Below are 25,904 nucleotides of genomic sequence, written 5' to 3'. Positions count from 1 at the left end.
CGAATAGAATGCACATAAAACTGCCGTTCAGATACAAGGAATGTGTAACGTACTGGGATTATGTCGCATGATCTTTCAGAACGCGTAAAATTTATTTTATTATATAAGTATTCAGGCTGATGCGACTGTATGATATTGTGAAGCATGGTTAAGGTTCTTAACTTGAATAGATTATCAAGTGACATGCCATAGATAGACTTGGAAAAACTTGAGATGTGGTCGTATCTCCTAAGACCATAAACATAACGCGTAATACTGTTGAATGCAACGTTGAGTTTTCGCTTGTGTTCGGAGTCACAATTACTAAACACCTCGCAACAAAAAAGCAAAAGGGGTACTAATAAGGTTTTTGTTTATGTACATTCAAGTAATTCTACTGTATAAAGGTGGTGCCTGAACTCACTCACTTTAGATACGGTTAGCTTATTTTGACACCATTTGGTTTGAGAACATGCTCGCCTGGTGGTTAAATTAATTTCAAACGTATTACAGTGCCCGACAAAACTTCTTCGAACGAATTACAAATTTCAATATTTCCATATTAAATTTTTTATTCTAATTAAAAAACTTAATTGTTTTAATAGCGAAAAAAAATTAAAAATCGAATCAGCCGAATAATTAAAATGTTTCTTTTCTTCAAACGGAAAACGCATTTGTCACGCCTCGTTTTTAAACATTAACATTAATTACAAAAGCGCAAAACTTAAACGGTCACTGTGGCGTATGTGGAACATTTTTCTTGTTTTAGACAAAAAAAATTTCGTGGACCTCTTTCTAAACATTTACATTTAGCGAACTGTTGAAACGTTGTAGGGTTTTCAAGATTAGAGGTAGTAAAAGGCTTAGCACCTTTAAGTTTGGTCTGAGTGTTTGGTATGGAAAATCCATTATGACCTTCACGGGTTGTATTCTTTTCGTGTACATGGCTGAATCAGAACAGGTTTTCTCTTGTCATTTTATTTCTCCCTACCTTTCTGAAATTCAAGCTTTAAAATAAAACACTTTTTAAATTTTTCATTTCGATTATATTAAAGTATAATAGGTACAATGTTTTAAATCTAAATTTAAATATTCGTTTATTGCAAGTAACAAATGTATTATATAAATATCTTTCATCTTTTATTTTATCATAGGATCACTACGTTTCTGTTACATATTTTTTTTTTATTTATTTTTTTTTTACATTTTATAAGCATTTTTTTCATTTAAAAAGAAAAATTATAATTATTTTTATTTTATAAAATACAATAAAAAAAAACATAAACAAAGTAAAAACTGTTTAAATAAAAAAATTGGATGGATTTTTGTTCAATTTTTTTTTCTTTTGATTTGCATTAATTAACACACTCTAACAAATAAATGTAGGAAAATTCTATATTTTTGTTCTCATAGGGGGGGATTAGCACCGTCATAGGATACATATATTTTTTTATATTAATTATTTTTTTATTTATTTTTTATTTAAAATCTTTTGCTTGTTTCAGATCATTTCTTCACTTCTTTAAGTACAAAAAAAAACAAGGGGAGATTTATTTTTAGACTAAAAGAACTGAAGAATTGTGCTTCAGACATCAGACTGCGGAAGCAATAGATTCATGTGATCTGAATTAACAAGCGAGTCATCGTTTATTGTTGTAATGAATATTGGTTATCGATTTGATAATGGCTTTTATAACATAACGTGATGTGCGTATTTATTGTATGCATAAGAATTTTTTTTTAATTTTAAAATCTAACTCAGAATTAATTCTAAATTTATTTCATTTTTTGTTATGAAATTATCACTGATTTTTTTTTATTTTATGAATATAGGATTGTGGAAATATTTTGGATTTTAGGTTGGTGGTGGTCCGTTAGGGTAGGTTAACATTGGCTCCAAGCTTCGGGCAAATGTATTTGAGAACATGCAAGTGTAGTCTTCACCGTGGGGCACAAGTGTGGCAACACCCAGTAATAGCAACATGAGCGCTTGTATGGGAAGTGAGGCACGAACAACGCGACCTAAGAATCGATAGCCGCGTGCTAGAACAGTGGTGTTGATAACATCTCCGTCGACAGCATCTTCGGGGCTAAAAAAATGGTAAAAAGGGATATAATTTTCATATACTGATATACTGATGGAAAGCGTAAGCGAAAGCTTATAAAGTCAAAGGACTTTATAATCAAGCTTGCTTTGAATTTAGATAATTTTAATATTATTTATTACATTTTCTTTTTGTCAAACGTGATATTTTCGTCAATTTATTACAAATTACAAGTTACAACTCAGAAAATAAAAACCACATTCTTACAGTTTAAGGACTATTAACTTTAAATTTGTTTTAAAACAATAAATAAATTTTAATAAAAAATAATAAGAAAGTTCTAGTATTTACTTTGCAATTTCAGTGTTGTGCGATGATGTCATAATAGAAGAAGAAGAAGGTTGAATCCTTGATTCAGATTGTTCCAGAAGCTGCGTAGCAAAAATAAAGTAAAACAAGAACATAAAATTTAAACAAAATAAAAAACAAAATACAAATCTATCTAAAATAAATAATATAAGGAATTTTTTTTATTTTTGTTAAGATCTGCCAAAAGAAATAGATAAAGTTGTGAAAGCAATACCTATTTATACCTTTGTGCAAACAAATCTTTCTTATAAATCAGAAATAATATGAAATATTTCAAAGAAACAATAAACTTACTTCATTTGAAAGCATATGCAATGATACTCCGAGATTTTCTCCATCGTAGCCAAGTACTGCGCCCAGTTTGACTATGTAAATTCCAGATAGTCTGCGCAATGATTGCAAACGCAGCCTTAGGTCAGTTAACCTAGAAAGAGTTCTATGGATAAATTAAAGGTATCATAAGATTCTCATACATAAAATGTTAAAATGATGTAATGGGCGGACGAAGACATTTAACAACAAGTACAAGTGAAAACATAAAATCTTAATATCTGCAAGTTTACAGAATAAGTTGTGCGTTGAAGTTAGATACATGGTGCTGGTTTTTTTGAAACCTAAAGCTCACTTTTTTTGTTTTTCTCGTAGTTCACATGAAAAAAACCTACAAATTTGAGCATATTTCAAGCATTTATTTGTTTCCTCCAAAGTAAATTAAGAATTTCTTTTTTTTGCGTATAGTTTAAAGACAACATATATTATAATTTATGATTTTAAAGAGCAAAAAACACTAAACCAAACCGAAATGTAATTTTTTTATAAAGCAGTACCTAAATGTGTAACATTTTTAAATGGTCACTGTGGCGTATGTGTAACTATTTTCAATGGAAAATTTCGTAGATTAAACATTTGTTATTTAAATGATTTTATGACCATAAATACTACGTAGTGGTCTTGAATTTAGCTATATACATTTTTTTAAATAGACAGGTTGCCACGTGTCGTACAAAAAAAGATGTGATTTTAAGGATTTTGATTAAAAAAAACTTGTAGCTGCTATAATAAAAAGTGAATCAACATTTAAGTGACTGTGACTCAAAAGGCAGAGCCATACCATATTTGAGGTCTGAAAGTGAGGGTAAACGAGAAAGTGAATATAAATATATTAGTTTACAATTGCTATGATGCCACCATTGCCGTTCTGTGCGAATCAATATACAAATTCCTCCAAATTCTAGTGCAGTTTTATAAAACTAACATTTCTTCCGCCCTAATATTTTGATTTAACAAACTTACCTTGTATAAGTGAGCGATGAAGTTTCACTATCATCGACTGCTTTCAGTAATTGATCAGCAGCATCTTGCAGGCTAACAACTCTAGGCTCACAACGTTCTAATTCTGCGCGCAGTTCTTTGAATTTTCGGAATTTCGCTTCCAATACTTTACGATCTTCAGTCAAATCCACAGGTTCAGAAGCTTTAATATTTTGTTCAGTCTGCTGAAGCCAAGTACAGAGCTCATCAATGATTTGATGGAACTCACTGTTACCCATCAATTCTGTTTGCAATAGACTTTGCCATTTTGTTGCATTAATACAAACTGTATTCCAACGGCTATTGTCACTATCCAGTCTTGCTCTCAATTGCTGAGCCTTGTCCGTGTCTAATGTATGAGTGGCCAAATGATCACCCACAACATTTAATGATGTTATAATTATTTTGTGACTTTCTAGATCGAGCAGGAATTCTCGATGATCCTGAACGACATCTTCTAGAACTTCAATATTACTTGGCGGTGATGTTTGTGAACGTTGTGTGTTTTCGGCAAATTGTAACCATTGTTCAAGTCGCCATAAGTCATTATCGATTTGTTGCCAGTTGCGTTGTGTACAAAGAGGGCATGTTAAACGGCCAACATCACTAAAAAAATGGAATATGGAAAAGATTTAAAAAAAACTATTGAAGAAAATCACAAAAAATTACATTATGAGCATGGTAAAAAGCCAGTATGAAGTTTAAATGAAATAAGAGACCCCAAGTGATAGTATTGTGATGAGAAATGTTTTTAATGTCAGCGCAGTACCTACTTATATTAAAAAAAAAAACAGAAGCTAACTCCTGCTCATTCAACCACTCAATATATACGGCCAAAAAATTTTGAAAGATAAATTAAATTTATATTTTATTACGAGAGAAAAAAAAAATGAAAAAGTCAGCTAAATTTTAATTTTTCCAATTTTGAGGACCAGTTTTTTAACAACTATTCGTTCAATTTACTCGATTTTAATTTTACAAGTGAGCTTCTGGCTTTTTAAAAATCTATTTCTCAATATTGTAGGTGCCAATAACGTTCTGTTCAAATATATTTTTTTTTATGCTCGAAGTTAATTTCTGAGAAAGTTGTTTCGACCGCTTGAACAATAAACAATTGTAATGCCATACATTTTTTCTCTTAAACTCTAGAGAATCTTTTGATATCATTTAACAAATGGAACTTTAATTGTTTGTTCACAACAATCTTAATTTAAATTTTAGTAAATAAAACGGCTTTAGCGGCAATTTTTAACCCCTAGAGGTTAAAGTATTTTTAATTACCGACACGTTTGAATAAATAGATTACAAAAATCGGAGCTATGCGATCGGGATCCCAAGAAATTTTTCTTTAGCTGCTGCACTATAAGATTTTATGTCCTTTAAGAAAAACTAAAAATGCAGTTACATAGCTATATTACAATCACTTTCATTTGTAAAATAACTTTCATAAAACAAAAAACACAGAAACTATAAAATGGCCCAAACGACCGAGGCTTTTCTCATAAAACAACTAAACGGATGCGATGGTTTAATTCCCAATGAGTTTAAAATTTAAGGTGAAATTAATGGAAGCAAAATGAACAAAATATACATATTTACAACAAATTTAAAACTTTTCATTCATTCGCATTCAAATGTTAGTCTTTTCGAACTCAAAATACAAAATTTGATAAGTAGTTTTTTTTTTATTTTTGCATTTTTTAATACTTACTGTGGACATGTGAGATTATAAGTGGCAGGAATATTAGACCTGTGCAGATTTTTTTGAAGATGTTATATTATATAAAGTGAGCAGCATTAGTAAAAGGAAGAACACATGAAAAAGAAATTAGTAAAATTCGAAAAAGAAAATAATAGGCTTAGTTTTTGGATAAATTTAAAAAAATTGAAAGATTTTTAAAAGATTCCATTTCCAGAGTTGTAAAGTGAATTGATATTTTATAAAAACAAATTCTTTTTTAGAGTTGTTCAAAACTGAATAAATTGACAACTGCTAAATCTGAATTTATTTTATCCCATTCACTAAAATGCAATCATTTGTAGTACATTTTCTTAAATAATTGCAATCGTTATCAACTCTTCCATTTCCAATGAGAATAGTTTTAGTTTCAAGCTTAACTCGCAATAAAACCAAACCAATATAAAACCAAATCAAGCCACATCCAATATGATTAAGTAAAATTTTAACATACCTTGCGCTTTCTTCGTGTTGTTGACGTGCCTTCCATTGAGATTGTAAGGTCTCAAATCGCAGTATCAATTCGTTGACCATCTCGGTGCACGCTTCATTATTACTGGCCGAACATTCTGTTATAAGAATTGTGCTCAAATGCTTCATAAGTTCTGAAGACGACTGGGCATTGGCCATTAGTTTTGAGATTCGTTGAGGACCAGGCTTGCGAGTCTTGTCCGTTATGGCTAGTTGAAGTTCATCCAAGTTACTCTTACACTCTACGATTGCTGTCTCGAGTTCCATGATGTAGGCATCTTTGGGTGTTATTGAAGTCATGCGATGAAGTTGTTTCTTCTTTGATAGATTATCAACTTGAACACTTGCATCGCTTTCCATAAGTCTTGCAGCTTTGATTGGAGCTTCAGACACTTTGGTTAAAAGATTTGTCTTGACTTTTGTGATTCGTAATTGAATTTGTTGCCAGAGTGTTGTGTACTCCATTATCAACTCAGTAATCGTTGTTGCATTTGATTGTTTAACCTTTTTAGCTTGATCTCCAAGAACATCAGCTTGCTTCAAGACATCTGAAGATTGTTGCAAACTCCTTTCCAAGCGTTCAAGATTTTTCAAACTTGTTTGAGGATCAGACTTCTCAACATCTTCAATCTGGGAATTAATGTCGGTAAGAATGGAAACGACTTTATCGTGGGCAGTCATAAAATCTCTGTGAACTTTCGCCTCCTTGTTTATTGTATCCAAAATAGCAAAGCATCTTGGGAGCAATGCTTTCCATTTGGTGATTAAGACTTTTGTAGGCATTGTCAGTTTTTGCATGTTTTCAAGGTCGATTCCTTGTTCTGTTACGACTTTGGCATAGTTTTGCTCTAGTTCCAGAAGCTTGCTATTGTTGGATTTGATAATTGAGATAATTTCTTCGACACTCTTTTGCCTTTGAGAAATTTCATCTCTTGAGAGCGAATTCAAGTCTTTTTCTAAGCTTGCTATGTCGGCTTCTTGTTTACTAACCCAAGGTTTATTGTCGGTGGTAAGCTTGACAAGATGTTGTAGCAGGTTCCAGACTCTGATAATCTTTGCTTTTCTTTCTGTCGAATGTTTGCAAACATTTTTCCAGCGTTTTTCAAGATTGTCTACATTAGATTGGAGGTTATTCATATTGAAATGGACTTTCCAAGTATCCGAGTCACTTAGCAGAACTTCGGCAAGATTAAGAACTTCTCCTACATTACTGCTTTGATTCTCTATAGAACGTTGAATGACATCATGTTCGCTTAGTTTTGTTTCCATTTGCGGAGGCATGTGTGAGCCAAAAACTATTGTTTCAGCAAGCTTGGTTTCGATTTCCAGCATCCATTGACGAATTAAGGCTATTCTTTCATCCAGTCGCATCAGTGTAGTCTTGAGATCTGATATTTTATTTGATCGCTGCTTACATAGATATTTTAGTCTTTCCCAGCTGTCAATGATAATATCAGACTTTTGTTGAACATCAGCGCGTATTGTTTCCGCATCGGGTCCTTCATTGTACAAAGAGAGTAACTCTCTGCTTGTTGACAATAACCACTCACGGTCTTTCTCGCGCAGCTGAAGCTCAGACTGGATTTGTTTCTCGAGATTTTTGGCAGCTTCTTCAGGACTTTGCATCATACCCATATCGGAATCCTTTTCGATTCGTTTTTCAAGTTCATTTATCCAAGTGAAGATTCGATCATAGCGGGTATTGAAAATTGAAAGTAATGACAGTCTGTCCTCGATTGTGTTTATCAAATTTGACAGCTGATAATCTAAATCACCATGTTGTTGCCATAGAATCCAGATAGTTTGTCGAATGGACTTCATATCATGCGGACTTATGCACTCTTTCAATTCCTCTTGATGGACGTTTAGGCTTTCAAGTTCTTGGATAAGACTTGCAATGTGAATTCTTTGATTTCTCAAGACATTCAATCTTTCGTAAATTCTATTCGGGTCACTTGGCAAGTTATTGGTTGTTTCTTCAACTAAATTCTGGCCATTTGCAAACTCTGTCCTCAAATGGTTAACTTTAGTTTCGAAACTTTCTGAAAGTGAACTTATTTTTAGCAAGAAGTTATTCCAAGTTTCAAGGGCAGCTCGTAGGTTTTGAATTCTTTGATTGACTGAGGCATGTTCCATTCGAATGGATGTGGCCAAGGCATCATCGCTAAAGGCTAACAGAAGTTTCTGCTGATCTTTTAGCTTTTCAGCCATTTTCTCACCCTCAGGAATCACATTGATGAGTTCACTAATTTTCTGTTTTAGCCTTGGAACTCTCTTCAGATGAATATATCTCAATTGTAACATTGATCTTTCCTTTTCTCTTTCTTTTAACCATTCAAAGAGTGCATTCAACTCCAGGCGGTATACATTCCATGCATTCATCCTGGTTTCAATTTCACTATTTCGTTGGTTAATTCTCGAAAGAGTTTCATTGTGTATATTTGTCAGGACTTTGAATTGTTCCACATTGGAGGGGTCATCGTTTTTATTCGATTCAGTATGAATCGATTGGACAGATTGTTGGCTTATAAGCAAGTTTTGATGAATTTCACACAGATGGCGTTGTTCGCTTAAGCTATTGTAGTCGTCGGGAATGGAACATGACAAAAACGATTGAACATGCTGGAGATATTGACGCCAGAGCTTAAGAGCTTCTGTACTATTTTGACTTCGAACTAGTCGCGAGGAGAGACGATGATATTCTTGGAATGTCTCTTGGAAAACACGTTGCCATAATTCTAGGACTTCGATTATCGATGCATCGGAAGTGTTGTTGTTGTCGATATTCTTATCCTGAATTTGTTTCAACTGTTCTTCGGTCTTGGTGAGGGTTTGGAGGTGATTTCGTAAGGCAATTAATTGATCTTCGGTTTCTTTTGGATTTGTTGGAGAACGTGACATGTCCTAAAGAAAAACATAAAATTAGTATTATCAAATGTTTGAATTTGTATGCATATTTATAATAAAACAAATTAAATTAGTGAACTAGAAAAATGATAATTTCGAAGCAGACAAAGTCTATAAATATATTTATCGCAATAATTTTTATTTTTAACCTTTTTTTATTTAGAACTTCTTAATGAAGCACTTAAAATGAAAAGGTGGTGTGTAACAATTTTTTTTTATTCAAACCGTTATGTCTTTCTTGGAGGTGTTATTTCTTACACAGTGCGAAAGTTAAGAAAGTAGAATTTCAGAAAAACGTGCAATGTCTTTTACCTTTAGGTGTTAAAACTGGTAAGAAATACAAATATAGAGTAGAGTAGGTTATTTTGCATTCGTGTTGTACGGTTAAAAAAGGAATATCTCACAATACAGAGAATTTGAAAAGAGGTTCAAATGTGTATTAGACATTTCTGACACTACGAAAACATTCTAGAAATGAACGCAACAGGCGACAGTCAATATTAATCTGGTTTATATGAAGTAAATGCAAGCAATTTTTCGATGTATCCAACCAGATATGAAAAGTCACTTGCGAATTTCCTCAATCTTTAATCCAATATAAGTACGATATAGTTAAGATACACGTTTTAAATGATGGAATTATTAAAATTTTTTCGCATGTTTAACAAATTTTTAAAGAAAATTGATTTACTTTCTGAAAAATTAATTTTTTGAAAACGGAAAAGTGAGTTTTTTGGAAACTCTATTTTTAGATATTTTTCAATATATGCTAAAGTATAATACCAATTTTTTTTAAATATTTTTTCTAAAAATTTTATATAGAAAATAACTTATTTAAAAAAAATGTTCTTAAGACTGAATCCAAATCTTTTTTTAGGATAAAAATTAATAAACTGTGCAATTCAGATCATATTTTTGAAATAAAAAAATATATTTTTGAAACCTAACAAAGAGTTTTCTTGAATTTTGCATTTCTTGTAAACGGCTTTACCTATTTCAAACAAAAATTTATGTGTAGAAACATAAGGAAAATGATAAGAAAGGATTTCCGTTAGATAAAAAATGAGTTTTGAACACATTATATCACTTGAATTTTTTTATCAAGTAAAAATAAGTAAAGTTAGTTTTTTTCAAGTTGATATACCTAAGTCTTATAATGTTTTATTTGGTCCTTAAGGATTAAAAGACATAAAAGTAGGTAATTTTTTGTTAGAATATATTAGAACTATTGCGATTCAATTCCATTAAAAATCTTTTCATGTTAAACACTTCATTTGCTTCTGCTAACTGAAAAATTTTAATCCTTTTAAAAACACTCCTAAATATAGACTTACCTGTTGAACATTATTCAGATAAGTGCGGGCTTGAATTATATTTTCATCAATTCCCTTCCTCTCCAAATCTTTTGTTTCGGCAACATTCGCCAAAGTTGTGATACTTTCTTTGACTTCTTGTAATTTTTGACCCAAAGCGTCCAATTCACCTTGCAATAAATTCGATATATCCAATCCAACATCAGCTGATATACGCGAAACCATCTCTCGAAGTTCATTCAATTTATCATTTTGATTAACTAAACTTTCTTGGGATACCTGAAAAAATCAAGAAAAAAAAAACATGACAAAAACAAATACGAAATTAATGAATCCTATATGAGTCATTGTATTAAAAACATTTAAAATCTCATAAAATTGTTGTTTGTTTTCATATCTTCTACCCTTAATTGTCCCTTTATCATACACATAAACATAACATAATCATTAAAGATACACAAAAGCATCTCTGCATCAGGTACTCGTTGTCGCGTACAACGAACAACGTACACACCACAAATAAAAAGAATGGCATGCTCTCGATGTATCTATCTATTTCCGTCAGCAGCATAATTCTAATTTTATTCATTGTTGAGCTAATTATGTTTCAATTCTAACATCGTACATTCTGAATCCCGCAGCGATTCGAAAACGAATTAAGATATCGTTTGTATTTTAAACAAATTTCGTCATTCCTTAAAAAATATTTTGTATTGTATAGATGCTGTAGAAGCTGTTATCACCCTTATGAAGATTATTTAAAAACAGAATTAAGTGATAAGAAATATGTTAAAACTTAAAGAACTGTTATGCGATAATAAAAAAAATATAAGAAAACCGCATTTTCTTATCACGTTTCTTTGAAACATACAAATAAACTATGTTTCGGAGAACAAATAAGCTTCAATGAATTTGTATCTTTTCGAAAAACAAAAAACATAAAAAATATCTACATATCTAAAGTTATGCTTATGTCTGAAACTTTTATTGAAAATGAACTCACCTTGGCATGTTGCTTCAAATCCGAGGGTTGTTCCAAGGCCTTTACACTGTCCATTTCTTGCTGGATGTAAGTCTTCACAACGTCCGAAGCTTTCCTATACTTTTCCCAAAGTTGAACAGCTCGTTGATATCGTGTACAAAGGTCCAGAAGATTACCAGATGTGTCATTCCATGCGATAACTGCTTCTTGGACGGCTGCTTCGATTTGTTCTACAATTTGGCCATCACAAGTTTCGATAAGAGGCTTGGCAGTCGTCTTTAAATCTCCCAATAATTCTTCGCGATTTTGTAGGTCATCGGAAAGTCCCTTAATTTTTTTTCAAAACATATACAAATTAAATAGTGAACATTTGAAACGAAACAAATTTAATCAATAGTACTGGGTTCCATAGAACGTCGCGTCGTCTACACCGCACTCGAGCTCACACTATACTGAAACTCAAACTAAATGGTGAAAATTAAAAATGTCTCACCAAAGACTGTGAAATATTCTCTCACTTGTGTGATTATTTTTTTTCTTGTTTTTTTTTTTCAATTTTTGTTTTTGAAAATTGTCTTTGTTTTGATGTTTTCGTTCTCGTTATAAATGTTAGCAAATCGAAAATTACTATAAACAGCAATAAATCAAGTTCCAAATGAAAAAGAAAGTTTTGAAAAGAATCAAAGTGAAATGGCCTTGAGATAAGGGGCTAAGGGATGGAAGGGTATGTAAAATCGATGTTTTGGCTTAGAAATGATTATCATTTCGACGCACCAAATTCTTTTGTTTGTAGGGGCAAAATAAGGGGGTTTTAATTGAGATGGGTGGTTAGGAAGGGTTGAATGAATGATTTTAGAAGCCAACGGACAAATTGCATAGCAAAGTTGGAATCGCCTGCATCTAATAACTAGGTTAAGCGCATGGAAGCCAACATGGGTTGTATGAATCAAGTTAAGTTTTTTTAGTAGAGAGCGTGAGGGAACTAAATGAATTAATGAAAGAATTAGGTAGAAGTAAAATTGTGGAAACGGGTAATTATTTAATTTGTTTGGAATTAACTTACAACTCGGCACAATCGACATGCTTATTGCTTAGGCAAAAATTAAGTTAAAAATTGGTCTAAAATCATTTTTGGCAATGGATCTGGGGATTAGATTCAGGTTTTTTTTTAAGTGAATTAGAATTCGATATCAATTTTTTGTTGCGGGTTAAGATTCACAAAAGGATTTAAGGAACAGGGATCGGAAGTGAGCAGGGAATAGGGTAGGTAGGATGGCCGGTGCGACCATGACAAAATTTTTCATTAGGTAGGAGTGTAGGGTAGAATAGGATAAAAAAAGGAAATAGGTGATTCGACACTCAGGACTGGCACGCTGGCGACACACGGCTTAGCTCGCCGGATATGGGGGGGATCTTGTCCTGGGATACGAGAAAAACCACAACAAAAAAACATAAATCGTGCCATTCACTTGAACAAGGAGAAACAAAAAAAAACACTTATACTTCTCTTACCATTCCAACCATGACCAGTTTACCGTTGTGCTGCTGATGTTTTGCAGCATTGCCCCCTCCCAGCCTGGAGCCCATATAACGTCCGTTGGGACTCCCCTCAATAGGCATCTTCTTCACGCCTTCACTTCATCCTAGTTGAAGAACACTTATCCGCCCCTTTCCACCCCCTGAAAAATCCTTAACAGGTCATCTCAAACTTTTTTAAGTTTGAATAAAAAAAATTCGCATTGGCGTGATTCACAAACATTTATTATTAAGAATAATTTTTCGAAATTTCATAATAGAAAAATCATCAACTACAATTTTTTTGGTCGCATTGGATTTGAAAAAAAAATAAATATCTTGAATTCGATACCACAAGGTACAAAATAAAATAAATAACAGAAAAAAAAGAAATTTACGTTAAACTTATAACGGAACAATTCAATGAGCAAAAAAAATTATTGGCAGACTAAAAAATGTGAACAAAAAAAAATAATTATAACTTAGCAAATTTGGCATATGGCATTAAACCTTATGGCAAACCTTTAGCCCCTTTTTTAATGAAAAATATGACCTTACTTTTCTCGGCCTTATAAACGCCCGCGTTCTCGCTAATTTCCCTACCTATATAGAGCTCTGTATAGTAGTCTATAGCGGTTTTTATATACTCTAAAAAGGTACGAATTTCGCCCACGAAGGAGGAAAAGGCTATTCGTGGTTTTAATGCCCTACGACACCACTTCAAAACTTTTACCTTTTAAGATCACTCAAAACCTAGTTGCCACTAATTTTCAACAACAAAAAAAACCATTGAACAAAAAAAAATTGAAAATTTAAAGAATAAATTTTAAATAGGTATAAGTATATATATATATGTAAATTAAGAAAAATCAAAAAAACACAATATCACGCCAAAAAAAAAAAAATTCGTACATACGTTTTAGATTTTGTTAAAATTTACTTTTTTTATGTGTTCGCCAAAAGCGAGGTTCTATCACTCTTACGGAGCTACTCCCGCTCTATTTGGCTGTAATTTGGCTAGGTAATTTATATCTATATATATTTGCCAAACCGAATTTAATTCTCGATCCAGTGCCCATGTTCTGTAACTTTTATCGCTGGCGATAAAATATTTTGAATGACTTTAAGATCCATTAAATCTTATCAAAATAAAAGAAACTTCGTTCCAGATCCTAATTTCTTAATTCATAAATTTTGAATTTGAAAGAAGTTTTGCTTTAATTATGGAAGAAAATGGATTATAGAAACTTTGAAAAACGTTTATCGCCAGTGATAAAGTTACAGAACAGGGGCTCAGTGCGCAGCTTGAACTCCAATTTTCTCTGTAGGGTATTTGGAGGTCGTTAGGGTGGTGTGCCCTTCCAATACACCATAAAACTGGATCTCATAAAGATTTAAAAAAAAAAAAATCCTTCAAAAAGGATTAAACCTCGGCGGCCACGACCTTGTCTGTGACCGCCAATTCCCTATTAAATGGATTTGGGGTCAGGTCATGTCTTTAATAACTTAAGAAATTATCACTTACCCTCTTTTTTTGAAAATTTATTATTTATTTATTCAACTTCCTGTATTCAACGTTTTTTTATTTGCTCCTTAGAGTATGTGGCTTATATTATTTCCGGCGGAACTACTATTTCGAAAAAAAAAATGTTTAAAAAATTGCCGCACTGCACTTTTTCCTTATCTCGTAAGTGAAACTTACCACGTTCGAACTTCTTAAAGAAAACTCACTAGGTACTCTATACTATCTGGAGGTTGACACAGAAATGACCATCATTCAATGGTATACTCAACCCATGACCATCCTGCGCTATTAGCTGTTTCATTATCATACATAACCCCCACTATGTCTTCTATGTGCAATTGACATCATCCGATTTAATGCAGCATTTAATCGAATGACGTCATATTGTCTTTCTTTTTCTCAGACAAGAATCTATTTCGCCCTCTATCATCTATTCCTGCAACTAAAAAAAAATATTTGAAATGGGTTCTAAGCCCAAATTATCTAATCCACAAACCTAATTCATAAATCCACCTCGGTAGTCGGTGCGGTAGATAATCTACGTTCTCATTAGATCGTAGACATATTCGGCTTCGCTTTAGAACGCATTCATTTTTATTTTGCATTTTATTTTGGTTTCTTGCTCCGCGTGGATGACGTCGATTCAACTTCTTTAAAAAAAATTTACATTTTGCGCCGATTATAACAAAAAAACATAACAAACAGGTGAGTACTAATGAATTTAACCCATTCCCACTAATTAATCAACAATTTTTCTTTATTTTTTTTTTGTAGGAACAGCGAACACAGTCTGGAAACGGAGCTCTCAGGACATTGTTTCCCCCACCATAGGAATTTGAGGTTTATTCAAGGAGTTCCATTATCGGTACCTCGACTCAACCTTTAAAACAAATTTGTGACAAACATACATATCAAAATATAAAATTTATCCCATAAAAAAAAAATGAATTGATTTCTACCATCGTCGTCAGTGGGCACATCGTACGAGCACGAGCTCTAGATCGCCAAAAACGCTTGAACCACATACCTATAATTATAAGGAGCGGACGGTGAGCATAGTTTTGGGTGCCATCGCTGCCCTCCTATAAGAGTTTAAGTTCCTCAATGACTTTTACCATAAATTGTCGTGCTAATGTCGCACACGGACACAAGGACTATGTTTCTATCGTCGCAGCTTCCTTAGTTGTTGTATCCTTTGATACACACGACATTTAAAGGCCAATCGCAATGATGTTTTAAGGTGTCCGTAACAAACCAACTGACTCGGAAGTCTGTTCCACAGCAACGAGGACGTTGGCAGGAGCACCGGTAACTTGATTTTTAAGGAAGAACGTGGGGAAGTTAACCCACCCCAAATGAGCCGGGCAACAAACTTAAGTTACAATTTGTATCTTTTGGTGAGTTGTTATTTCAAGATACTTTTATTATTCTAGTATGTATTCAACGTGAAGTTATAGATAAAAAGTCATTGACCTTGGTAGATTTGTCTATAGTGAAATTATTTTGCGTTTGATATTCTATCTCTACTATACCCTGTACTTTGGGACATTTTCATTCTTGTGAATTTCTTTTTGGTTTTTGATTTATCTATAGAAATAGATTTTCAAGGACGAGAACTTTTAAGTTTGTTTTGGTTATTAGCAATGCTAATTGAATATTAGCAAAGCTATATAAATAAAATATTTTTTTTCTAATCTACTATCACAGGTCGTTAATATCAGTACGGGTTTTAAAATAAATATGAATAAATAAATAAAAAAAATAGTTTCTCTACGCAAAATATCACAGATTGGAAGCATACTAGGTATAAATAATTAAACTAAAATATCACAGATCTACAAATTCTTTGTTTTTAAATATCACAGAGGTTCTTTTGGTTTCTAAAACTATCAGGTACTTGGCGTTAATATTCATTCAGGTAAACATGTTTGGGTATATAAATAGATATGTGGGGTTAAACTATCGCTTTGTATTGCACTATACTTTAAGCTTTGATGGACGGACATTGACATGGATATTGCTCAGGGTTAAGATTGGATCTTTTTATCACAGGGTTTTACTTTTTTTTTCTACTGTTTTAGGTCTTTTGCGTGGAATACACCTAATTTCTTTCCGGACAAGTTTTCAATTTCGTACATTGAGTTACCTATCGGTCTTATTATTCTACATTTTATAAATTTCGGACAGAGTTTGGAATTTAAGTTTTTAGATGAATCGCTGAGGATGAAGTTACGTTTGTATACTTCTTGGCCGGGTATAAAGCGTACATTGCGGGATCGAAGATTGTATGTTTTCGCACTCTTTTCATTAGCTTTGATTAGACTTTCTTTAATTTGGTCTCTCACGCATTGCAACCGTAATTTTCTTGCCAAGATAAACAACTCATTATCTTCTATCATATTCAACTTTTTGGCGAGTTCATAGCAACTCCCATGCGTCATCATGTTCATCCCAAAAAGCGCGAAGTAGGGAGATACGCCGATAGATGAATGTATGGAACTTCGCAGAGCTCCTGCGATGTCACTTATGTGCACATCCCAATCTCGCTGATCCTGTTTCAAATAGGAGCGAATGGCAGCTAATAAGGTTCTATTCACCCTCTCGGATGCATTTGATTGCGGTGAATAATTTGCGGTTCTCAAATGCCGTATGCCATATTTCTCTAAAAGATTTTGAAAATCTTTCGACACAAATTGCTTGCCGTTGTCAGAGTGAATGACCTGTGGAACGCCAAACGCGTTAAATATTTCATCACGCATGAATTTAATTACATTATTTGTATTTGCCGATCTTAAAGGTTTAAGAAAAACAAATTTTGAGAAATGATCAAGGACTACAAATATATATGCATTACCAAGTCTTGATCTCGGGTACGGTCCTAAAAAATCAATATACAATTTTTCAAAAGGCCTATCGGGAACAAAACTCGTAGTAATAGGGGGACGAAGTATTTGGTTGTTGGCTTTACTTTGCTTACACACGGAACAATTTGACACAAAATTTCTCACTTGGACCGTCATGTTTGGCCAGTAAAAATACTGCGTAAGCCGGTGAAGGGTTTTTGCAACGCCACCATGAGCGGATTGCGGAGGATCATGGGCCTTGGAAATTAACTCTTCGGTCATTTCGGCTGGGATCCATAGTCTCCAGCTATGTTCAAAATAATCTCCCTCGTAACTGATCGGTAGGAACCGTTTATATACATAACCGTCTTCTATTTTCAGATCAGGTAATTGATCTTGGCGGTCGGTAATTATTTGAATTAATTGTTTATACTCATCTGATTGGAATTCTTCGGATTCCAAATCAATCATGGGTGCTACGTCTTTTATCTCTAAACTATCCAGATGTACCCGAGAAAGAGTGTCAGGCACTACATTTAAAGATCCCTTTCGGTGCTCTATGTCGAAGGTATAAGATTGCAATTCTAGCGACCACCTCGCTAGTCTGCCACTAAGGTCTTTCATCGACATAAGCCATTTCAAACTGGCATGGTCGGTGATAATAGCAAAGTCCATACCCTCGACATAGGGCCGGAATCTTTTAACTGCCATCACCGCAGCCATGCACTCTTTCTCGGTCACGCTGTAGTTTCGTTGACAGGAATTCAGTTTTTGGGAGAAATATGAGATCGGGTGTTCGTCACCAACATCCGTTCTTTGAAACAACACCGCACCTATCCCTGAATCAGATGCATCGCATTGGATATAAAACTTTTTTGAAAAATCGGGTCGCACAAGTACTGGTGAACTGGCTAATGATTTTTTTAATTCTTCGAAAGCTACTATTGCTTCTTCAGTCATTCGAAACTTTGCATTTTTCCCTTTAAGAGTATCGGTTAGAGGAGCGGTTAGGGTTGAAAAATTCTTAATGAATCGTCTATACCATCCGGCAAGACCTAATAGACGGCGAACTTGCCGTGAATTTTTGGGTAGCGGAAAATCTACTACGGCTTCTACTTTAGCCGGATCAGTCTTCACCATCCCACCACCGACTATGAAGCCTAAATATTTTAATTCCTTAAAACAAAATTTCGACTTCTTTAAGTTGATGGTGAGATTCGCCTTTCTCAGACATTCAGCTACTTCACCTAAAAGTGCTATATGGGTATCAAAATCGGGACTAACTATGAGCAAGTCATCTAAATACACAAAGACGCGTTCCCGGAGTCGTGCAGGAATCACCTTGTCCATTAAACGGCATAACCTTTGGGCAGCATTACACAGTCCAAAGGGCATGACCGTAAACTGGTACAAGGATCTCCCCGGTACCGCAAACGCAGTTTTCTCCCTACTCTCCTTCTCAAGCGGTATTTGCCAGAATGCTTCTTTCAAATCTACACTACTGATATAGTAGGTATCAGATAGACGACTGAGAAGCCCTTCGATGTGAGGAAGTGGATTAGCATCTTTTTTGGTTAACGCATTTACTTTACGCGAATCGAGGCAAAAACGGTGTTTTATGCTCCCGTCCTCCGCTGTTTTCTTGATAAGTACAACGGGTGAGCACCAAGGGCTCTCACTTTCCTCAATCACGCCGAGCTCCAACATTCTGTCTATCTCTTGATACAAAACGGTTTGTACCGCAGGAGAAACAGGGTAGTGACGCTGCTTGACCGGAACCGCATCTCCGGTATCGATCACATGCTCCATCAGTGATGTTTTCCCTAGACCGTGGCGGTCATAATCCAAAAATTTATCTTTCACTGATTTTAACTTTTCTTCTTGCTCCGGATTTAGCTGATGCGCGTTCTTTACTTCGCCGGGTTCCTCAGGAATGGAAATGGAACTTACTACGGTTGGGGCTATCTGAAACGCTCTCCAAAAATCGACACCTAAATACAACTCCTGGTCTAAATTGGGGACTAAATAAAACGTAATCTCTTGGGTATTGTTTTTGTAGATTACTTCAGTTTTGATTTTTCCTACTATTATCTGACCTTTACCGTCAGCTGTTTTAACCTCTGATTTGTAAGGGGTGATTTTCAAATTTAAAAGCTTAACAAATAACATGCAATTTTTTCCTAGAATACTAACACTGGCCCCACTGTCCAGTAACCCTAAAATTTCTTTTCCCATTATAGATATTTTAGCGTAAGGTCTGAGATCAGTGGTTGTATCTACTACCGTAGACAAAATCTTATTTTTAATTTCTTTTCTTAGTTTGAAACGTTCGCGCGTTCTTAAAATTCTTTTTGAAACATTTTCATCCTGGTTATTATTAAAAATCCTATCTCTAGCTAAATTGTATTCTTTAACCCTAATGTGAAAAGGCTTCAAACGCGTGAGCTTTTCATCGTTTTTAACATCTTTTATTACTTTTTCATTTTCACTTCTTTTTAAAATTTTATTAATATTTTCACCTAGTTCTTCTCCAGGTCCTCTTGGGTTGTCTGTGTTGAACACGACACCCCCACTGATGTCGTGTTCCTCGGACGGTTTTCCGGATGACAGTTAGGGCATTTCGGTGCGATAACTCCTTCTTGACCGCAACCATAACATACTATATTTTTAGTTGAAGACTTGTAATCCTTTTGAGGCGCTCTCGCCTCGCCGAAATTACTATTATTTTTAGGTTTGAACCCGGTATATTGATATGCCGCCAAGACCTCTGGCGGACCATCTAAATTTTCCTCAATATAGGATATTTCGTTTGCATTATATCGGCCTGGTGGTCGATTATGTTTTTGAGCATCTCGTCCTCTAAAATTGACAACTCCTTCAGCATCTTTACAAACGAACCTCAAATGATCGATCGAGTAAATGGCTTGTGGGTACACAAGACCACTTATTCGATCGTTTAAATTTCTTTTTAGTACTCGTACTAAATCAAGCTCCGAAATTGGTACTCTGAGTTGGGATTTGAGCTTATCAATAGCATTGAAGTAATCTTCGCTGTTTTCCCAAGTACCTTGCCTCCTGTCCATTATGTCCTTCATGACATCCATATCGGTTTTTGGGTTTCGGAACTGACGCAATAATGCTTCACGCAACATGGGCCAATCCAAGTGGAAATTAGCTTTTTGAAAGCGCCAGTACCAATCCTCGGCACTACTCTTGGGTACGAGAAGAAGAGGAAAGTCTCGAATAATTTCAGCCCATGAGCAGTTGTACTGACGTTGCTTAGTCTCTACTCGAAATATGAAATCCTCCACCGTGAGTGAATCGGGTTTGCCATCAAACTTTATTACCCATTTATCCACCTTGATAGGTACCCTATAAGGAGGATGATTAGGCTGTCTATACAACTCTTCGGGAGGATTTTCGGTTTGCTGGTATAAGTTAGCAAACGACTGTTGAGGTGCGCTATACGCTTGTGTATTGCCGTTCATCGGCTGATAGAAATCATTTCCAAAATTATGGCTTTGATTTACCAATGGTTCTTGCCTAGTTGGTACGTTTGTAGTTAGTTGGTTATTTTTGATTGGCTTTGGCTTAGCTTTATTAGAGCTAAGCTTTGGCATTTGTTTTTCGGTGGGAGGTGTTTCTCGAACCGCATGATTAATATCGGCGAGAAACTCAACGAAATGTTTCTTAACCTCTACTTTCAATGACTCTGAAATTTCACTTATCATAGAACTTGTATATGAATCATAGGCTTTAACTACTGCAAGATTTATAACGGTTCTTAATTCAGCTGGTATATTTAGATTTTCCGTTACCAACTCATCTTCACGGTGGACTCTATTTGTATTGTATTCTTTATTAAAAACAGGTCTCTGTTCATGTGGTTCATTTCTAGGATCATTTAGGGTTCTGTTAGGTGGAACCCACGTGTTGGTTCGCATATCTACAGCTCGTGGTACTGGTTTGCGTACAGCACCAGTTCCTAACATAAAATTTTCACCTAAAGGGGGTGCTGGTCTTGGCTCGTTCGCTTGGGACCTAGCGGACGTTTGGAACGGTGTATTAATTGGAACCGGTTCAGTAACAGGTTGCAACCCTGCACTTTCGAAACCAACAAGGTTTCCCAGGTTTGGATCGCTTGGGGGCTCTGTGTTTCTAGCGCACAAATTGTCTATCAGGCTTCGGGTTCGCCTTGACTCCATGACCCAATCCATAGTTCCGAGCTCTCGATTACCTACGGATTCGCGATTACCTACAGCTCCTAAATTTCGAACACTATTATTCCCTAAACTTAGCCTCCAGTCGTTTGAAATAGACGGACGATTTGATTGGGGATCGTCAGTTCTTGGCACCAAGGTATCTGACCCGTCGGGTTGTCCAGCCACCGATGAAGCTAACCCAGTCAAGCTGCTATACGATGGTGCTGAAAGAGATTCGGTATTCCTGGCCTCACTAGGAGGTCTAGGCAAGGGTGGAGGAGGGAAGTTAAACAAATTTGCTCCAGCTGTTGGAGGCGCTGGAGTGCTTTTCGGAGAATGTCTCACGGGTGCCATGTTACTGGTATTGTTTAATATTCTTTTCGCTAAAGATCGCGTGACTACTCTACCCCTAGTTGTATTTATGTTTTTAATTGAAGTATTTGATTTTTTCTCGGGTCTCATACCCAATTATTGGCAACGCAAAAAAAAAACTCGTTATAAAAAAAAACAAAATTTGAAACCAACCACGCAGAGCAATGTAACCTTAGTTGAAATGCTTGACTTTATCAAAAAAAATTGAAACAAAAAACACAATTTCTCAAAAATTAATTCAGGCTTAGGCTTGAACTTAATATATAAATTTTCCTTTGCTAACAGCAACAGAAAAAAAATCCAAAAAAAAAGTAACGAAAAACGTAAATAAACAAATGAAATATATAAATGAAATAATTAAATTAATTAACAAAAAAATATTGAACTTTTCAATCTTTATTCAAAAGAAAATTTCCCCAGAACCAAAAAAAATAAAAGCTGTTTCAAGAATATGATTGATTTGAAACGAAAACAAAAATAATATCTTGAAACAAAACCTACTATATAATTAAGTAATGTAATTAATATTATATAAGTAATTAATATTACTTATGAATGAAAAAAAAACTAAACTAATGTTTTTTCTTTTATTCTTTTTATATATGGAAAACCCAACACCGAAAAAAACAAAAAACGTTGAAACTAAAATAACAAAAACTTAACTGATTATTACCTTCACCTTCTTATCCTATATCTTATTACTATTTTATAAAAACTATCTATTATCTAAAATAGATACTTTTACCTTATAGTAAATTGAAGAAAAAAAATATGTTTTAATATTTATCAATTAATTTCACTAAGTCAATCTTACTGGATTTCTAAACCCAAAATCTAGTGATTCACGAAGTCAACTATAACTATTCTTTTCGAAGGATAACCAATCTGATTTTAAACACAAAAAAAAACGATTTATTCAAATTCAATTTTTAACTATTTTAAATGATCTTGTAATGATCTATTTTTTTCTTTATTGATTTTGTATTCGGGGTTTTGTATCATATCATACGGGGGTGTAGGAGGCGGTTGTCTTCAAAAAAAAAATTTTGTTTGCCTATTTACGGAACGGAAGTAAAGGCGTATCTATCTATCTACCTCGTAGACTGACCCATTCGGTTGGAAAGCAGAAGAAATTTTTTTCGACGACATAGATACATTACAATGTTCACCTCTGCTGTTGTTAGTGGATTGGGGATGAAAAGTCGCAATTGGTCGGGCATGCTTAAGAGCTATCCTGAGCAAGACATACAATTCACCACCGCTTCACTAGCCTCAACAGGTGAGAACACGACGTTGACTACGCTGTTAAAACCCAAAAGTCTGCCGCGATTTAAATAGTACGTCAAAACCTTCTATTTAAAGACATGCCGAAATTCGGATTCTCCCAACGCAGTCAATAGTAGACAACATATAATTTAGAACATTCTGATCTCAGTAGTCTCATCCAACGCAGCGTCGCAAATGATTGGACATTCTTAAGAGCTATTCCCATCATGACATACGTTACGTTGTATGAGTCTACGGAGATAAAAAGTTCCAAACAGGAACGAAAAACTTGCACTTAACGTTGGGCGCCATTTTTGTTGCGGGTTAAGATTCACAAAAGGATTTAAGGAACAGGGATCGGAAGTGAGCAGGGAATAGGGTAGGTAGGATGGCCGGTGCGACCATGACAAAATTTTTCATTAGGTAGGAGTGTAGGGTAGAATAGGATAAAAAAAGGAAATAGGTGATTCGACACTCAGGACTGGCACGCTGGCGACACACGGCTTAGCTCGCCGGATATGGGGGGGATCTTGTCCTGGGATACGAGAAAAACCACAACAAAAAAACATAAATCGTGCCATTCACTTGAACAAGGAGAAACAAAAAAAAACACTTATACTTCTCTTACCATTCCAACCATGACCAGTTTACCGTTGTGCTGCTGATGTTTTGCAGCATTGCCCCCTCCCAGCCTGGAGCCCATATAACGTCCGTTGGGACTCCCCTCAATAGGCATCTTCTTCACGCCTTCACTTCATCCTAGTTGAAGAACACTTATCCGCCCCTTTCCACCCCCTGAAAAATCCTTAACAGGTCATCTCAAACTTTTTTAAGTTTGAATAAAAAAAATTCGCATTGGCGTGATTCACAAACATTTATTATTAAGAATAATTTTTCGAAATTTCATAATAGAAAAATCATCAACTACAATTTTTTTGGTCGCATTGGATTTGAAAAAAAAATAAATATCTTGAATTCGATACCACAAGGTACAAAATAAAATAAATAACAGAAAAAAAAGAAATTTACGTTAAACTTATAACGGAACAATTCAATGAGCAAAAAAAATTATTGGCAGACTAAAAAATGTGAACAAAAAAAAATAATTATAACTTAGCAAATTTGGCATATGGCATTAAACCTTATGGCAAACCTTTAGCCCCTTTTTTAATGAAAAATATGACCTTACTTTTCTCGGCCTTATAAACGCCCGCGTTCTCGCTAATTTCCCTACCTATATAGAGCTCTGTATAGTAGTCTATAGCGGTTTTTATATACTCTAAAAAGGTACGAATTTCGCCCACGAAGGAGGAAAAGGCTATTCGTGGTTTTAATGCCCTACGACACCACTTCAAAACTTTTACCTTTTAAGATCACTCAAAACCTAGTTGCCACTAATTTTCAACAACAAAAAAAACCATTGAACAAAAAAAAATTGAAAATTTAAAGAATAAATTTTAAATAGGTATAAGTATATATATATATGTAAATTAAGAAAAATCAAAAAAACACAATATCACGCCAAAAAAAAAAAAATTCGTACATACGTTTTAGATTTTGTTAAAATTTACTTTTTTTATGTGTTCGCCAAAAGCGAGGTTCTATCACTCTTACGGAGCTACTCCCGCTCTATTTGGCTGTAATTTGGCTAGGTAATTTATATCTATATATATTTGCCAAACCGAATTTAATTCTCGATCCAGTGCCCATGTTCTGTAACTTTTATCGCTGGCGATAAAATATTTTGAATGACTTTAAGATCCATTAAATCTTATCAAAATAAAAGAAACTTCGTTCCAGATCCTAATTTCTTAATTCATAAATTTTGAATTTGAAAGAAGTTTTGCTTTAATTATGGAAGAAAATGGATTATAGAAACTTTGAAAAACGTTTATCGCCAGTGATAAAGTTACAGAACAGGGGCTCAGTGCGCAGCTTGAACTCCAATTTTCTCTGTAGGGTATTTGGAGGTCGTTAGGGTGGTGTGCCCTTCCAATACACCATAAAACTGGATCTCATAAAGATTTAAAAAAAAAAAATCCTTCAAAAAGGATTAAACCTCGGCGGCCACGACCTTGTCTGTGACCGCCAATTCCCTATTAAATGGATTTGGGGTCAGGTCATGTCTTTAATAACTTAAGAAATTATCACTTACCCTCTTTTTTTGAAAATTTATTATTTATTTATTCAACTTCCTGTATTCAACGTTTTTTTATTTGCTCCTTAGAGTATGTGGCTTATATTATTTCCGGCGGAACTACTATTTCGAAAAAAAAAATGTTTAAAAAATTGCCGCACTGCACTTTTTCCTTATCTCGTAAGTGAAACTTACCACGTTCGAACTTCTTAAAGAAAACTCACTAGGTACTCTACACTATCTGGAGGTTGACACAGAAATGACCATCATTCAATGGTATACTCAACCCATGACCATCCTGCGCTATTAGCTGTTTCATTATCATACATAACCCCCACTATGTCTTCTATGTGCAATTGACATCATCCGATTTAATGCAGCATTTAATCGAATGACGTCATATTGTCTTTCTTTTTCTCAGACAAGAATCTATTTCGCCCTCTATCATCTATTCCTGCAACTAAAAAAAAATATTTGAAATGGGTTCTAAGCCCAAATTATCTAATCCACAAACCTAATTCATAAATCCACCTCGGTAGTCGGTGCGGTAGATAATCTACGTTCTCATTAGATCGTAGACATATTCGGCTTCGCTTTAGAACGCATTCATTTTTATTTTGCATTTTATTTTGGTTTCTTGCTCCGCGTGGATGACGTCGATTCAACTTCTTTAAAAAAAATTTACATTTTGCGCCGATTATAACAAAAAAACATAACAAACAGGTGAGTACTAATGAATTTAACCCATTCCCACTAATTAATCAACAATTTTTCTTTATTTTTTTTTTGTAGGAACAGCGAACACAGTCTGGAAACGGAGCTCTCAGGACATTGTTTCCCCCACCATAGGAATTTGAGGTTTATTCAAGGAGTTCCATTATCGGTACCTCGACTCAACCTTTAAAACAAATTTGTGACAAACATACATA

At 34.5% G+C, this 25,904-nt stretch overlaps 1 protein-coding gene and 1 long non-coding RNA gene across 12 annotated transcripts in view; one reads left to right on the top strand and one right to left on the bottom strand.

Annotated features, from left to right (window-relative positions):
• Nucleotides 1-1,002: 1,002 nt before the first annotated feature.
• The window catches only part of LOC129921017 (muscle-specific protein 300 kDa), a 152,407-nt gene continuing 127,505 nt past the window's right edge, over nucleotides 1,003-25,904 (bottom strand). For 7 of the 11 annotated variants that reach the window (XM_056002628.1, XM_056002627.1, XM_056002631.1 and 4 more), the window contains 8 exons: nucleotides 11,137-11,442; nucleotides 10,155-10,412; nucleotides 5,897-8,817; nucleotides 5,416-5,454; nucleotides 3,687-4,310; nucleotides 2,688-2,829; nucleotides 2,376-2,455; nucleotides 1,003-2,069 (listed from right to left, as the gene is read on the bottom strand). In XM_056002628.1, the coding sequence (XP_055858603.1) occupies nucleotides 1,835-2,069; nucleotides 2,376-2,455; nucleotides 2,688-2,829; nucleotides 3,687-4,310; nucleotides 5,416-5,454; nucleotides 5,897-8,817; nucleotides 10,155-10,412; nucleotides 11,137-11,442 (4,605 nt within the window). In that variant the 3' untranslated portion in view covers nucleotides 1,003-1,834. The remainder of the gene's footprint in view (nucleotides 2,070-2,375; nucleotides 2,456-2,687; nucleotides 2,830-3,686; nucleotides 4,311-5,415; nucleotides 5,455-5,896; nucleotides 8,818-10,154; nucleotides 10,413-11,136; nucleotides 11,443-25,904) is intronic. The other 4 variants (XM_056002634.1, XM_056002625.1, XM_056002635.1 and 1 more) reach the window with 2 other exon arrangements.
• LOC129921020 (uncharacterized) lies at nucleotides 14,254-15,916 on the top strand. The gene is made up of 2 exons (XR_008773450.1): nucleotides 14,254-14,860; nucleotides 14,930-15,916. It is a non-coding gene; the product is annotated as an uncharacterized LOC129921020 (long non-coding RNA).

Source organism: Episyrphus balteatus, chromosome 1, assembly GCF_945859705.1.
Source record: "Episyrphus balteatus chromosome 1, idEpiBalt1.1, whole genome shotgun sequence".
Lineage (NCBI taxonomy): Eukaryota > Metazoa > Arthropoda > Insecta > Diptera > Syrphidae > Episyrphus > Episyrphus balteatus.
Note: the sequence above shows the minus strand (reverse complement) of the source record. Positions and strands in the feature narration are given on the sequence as shown.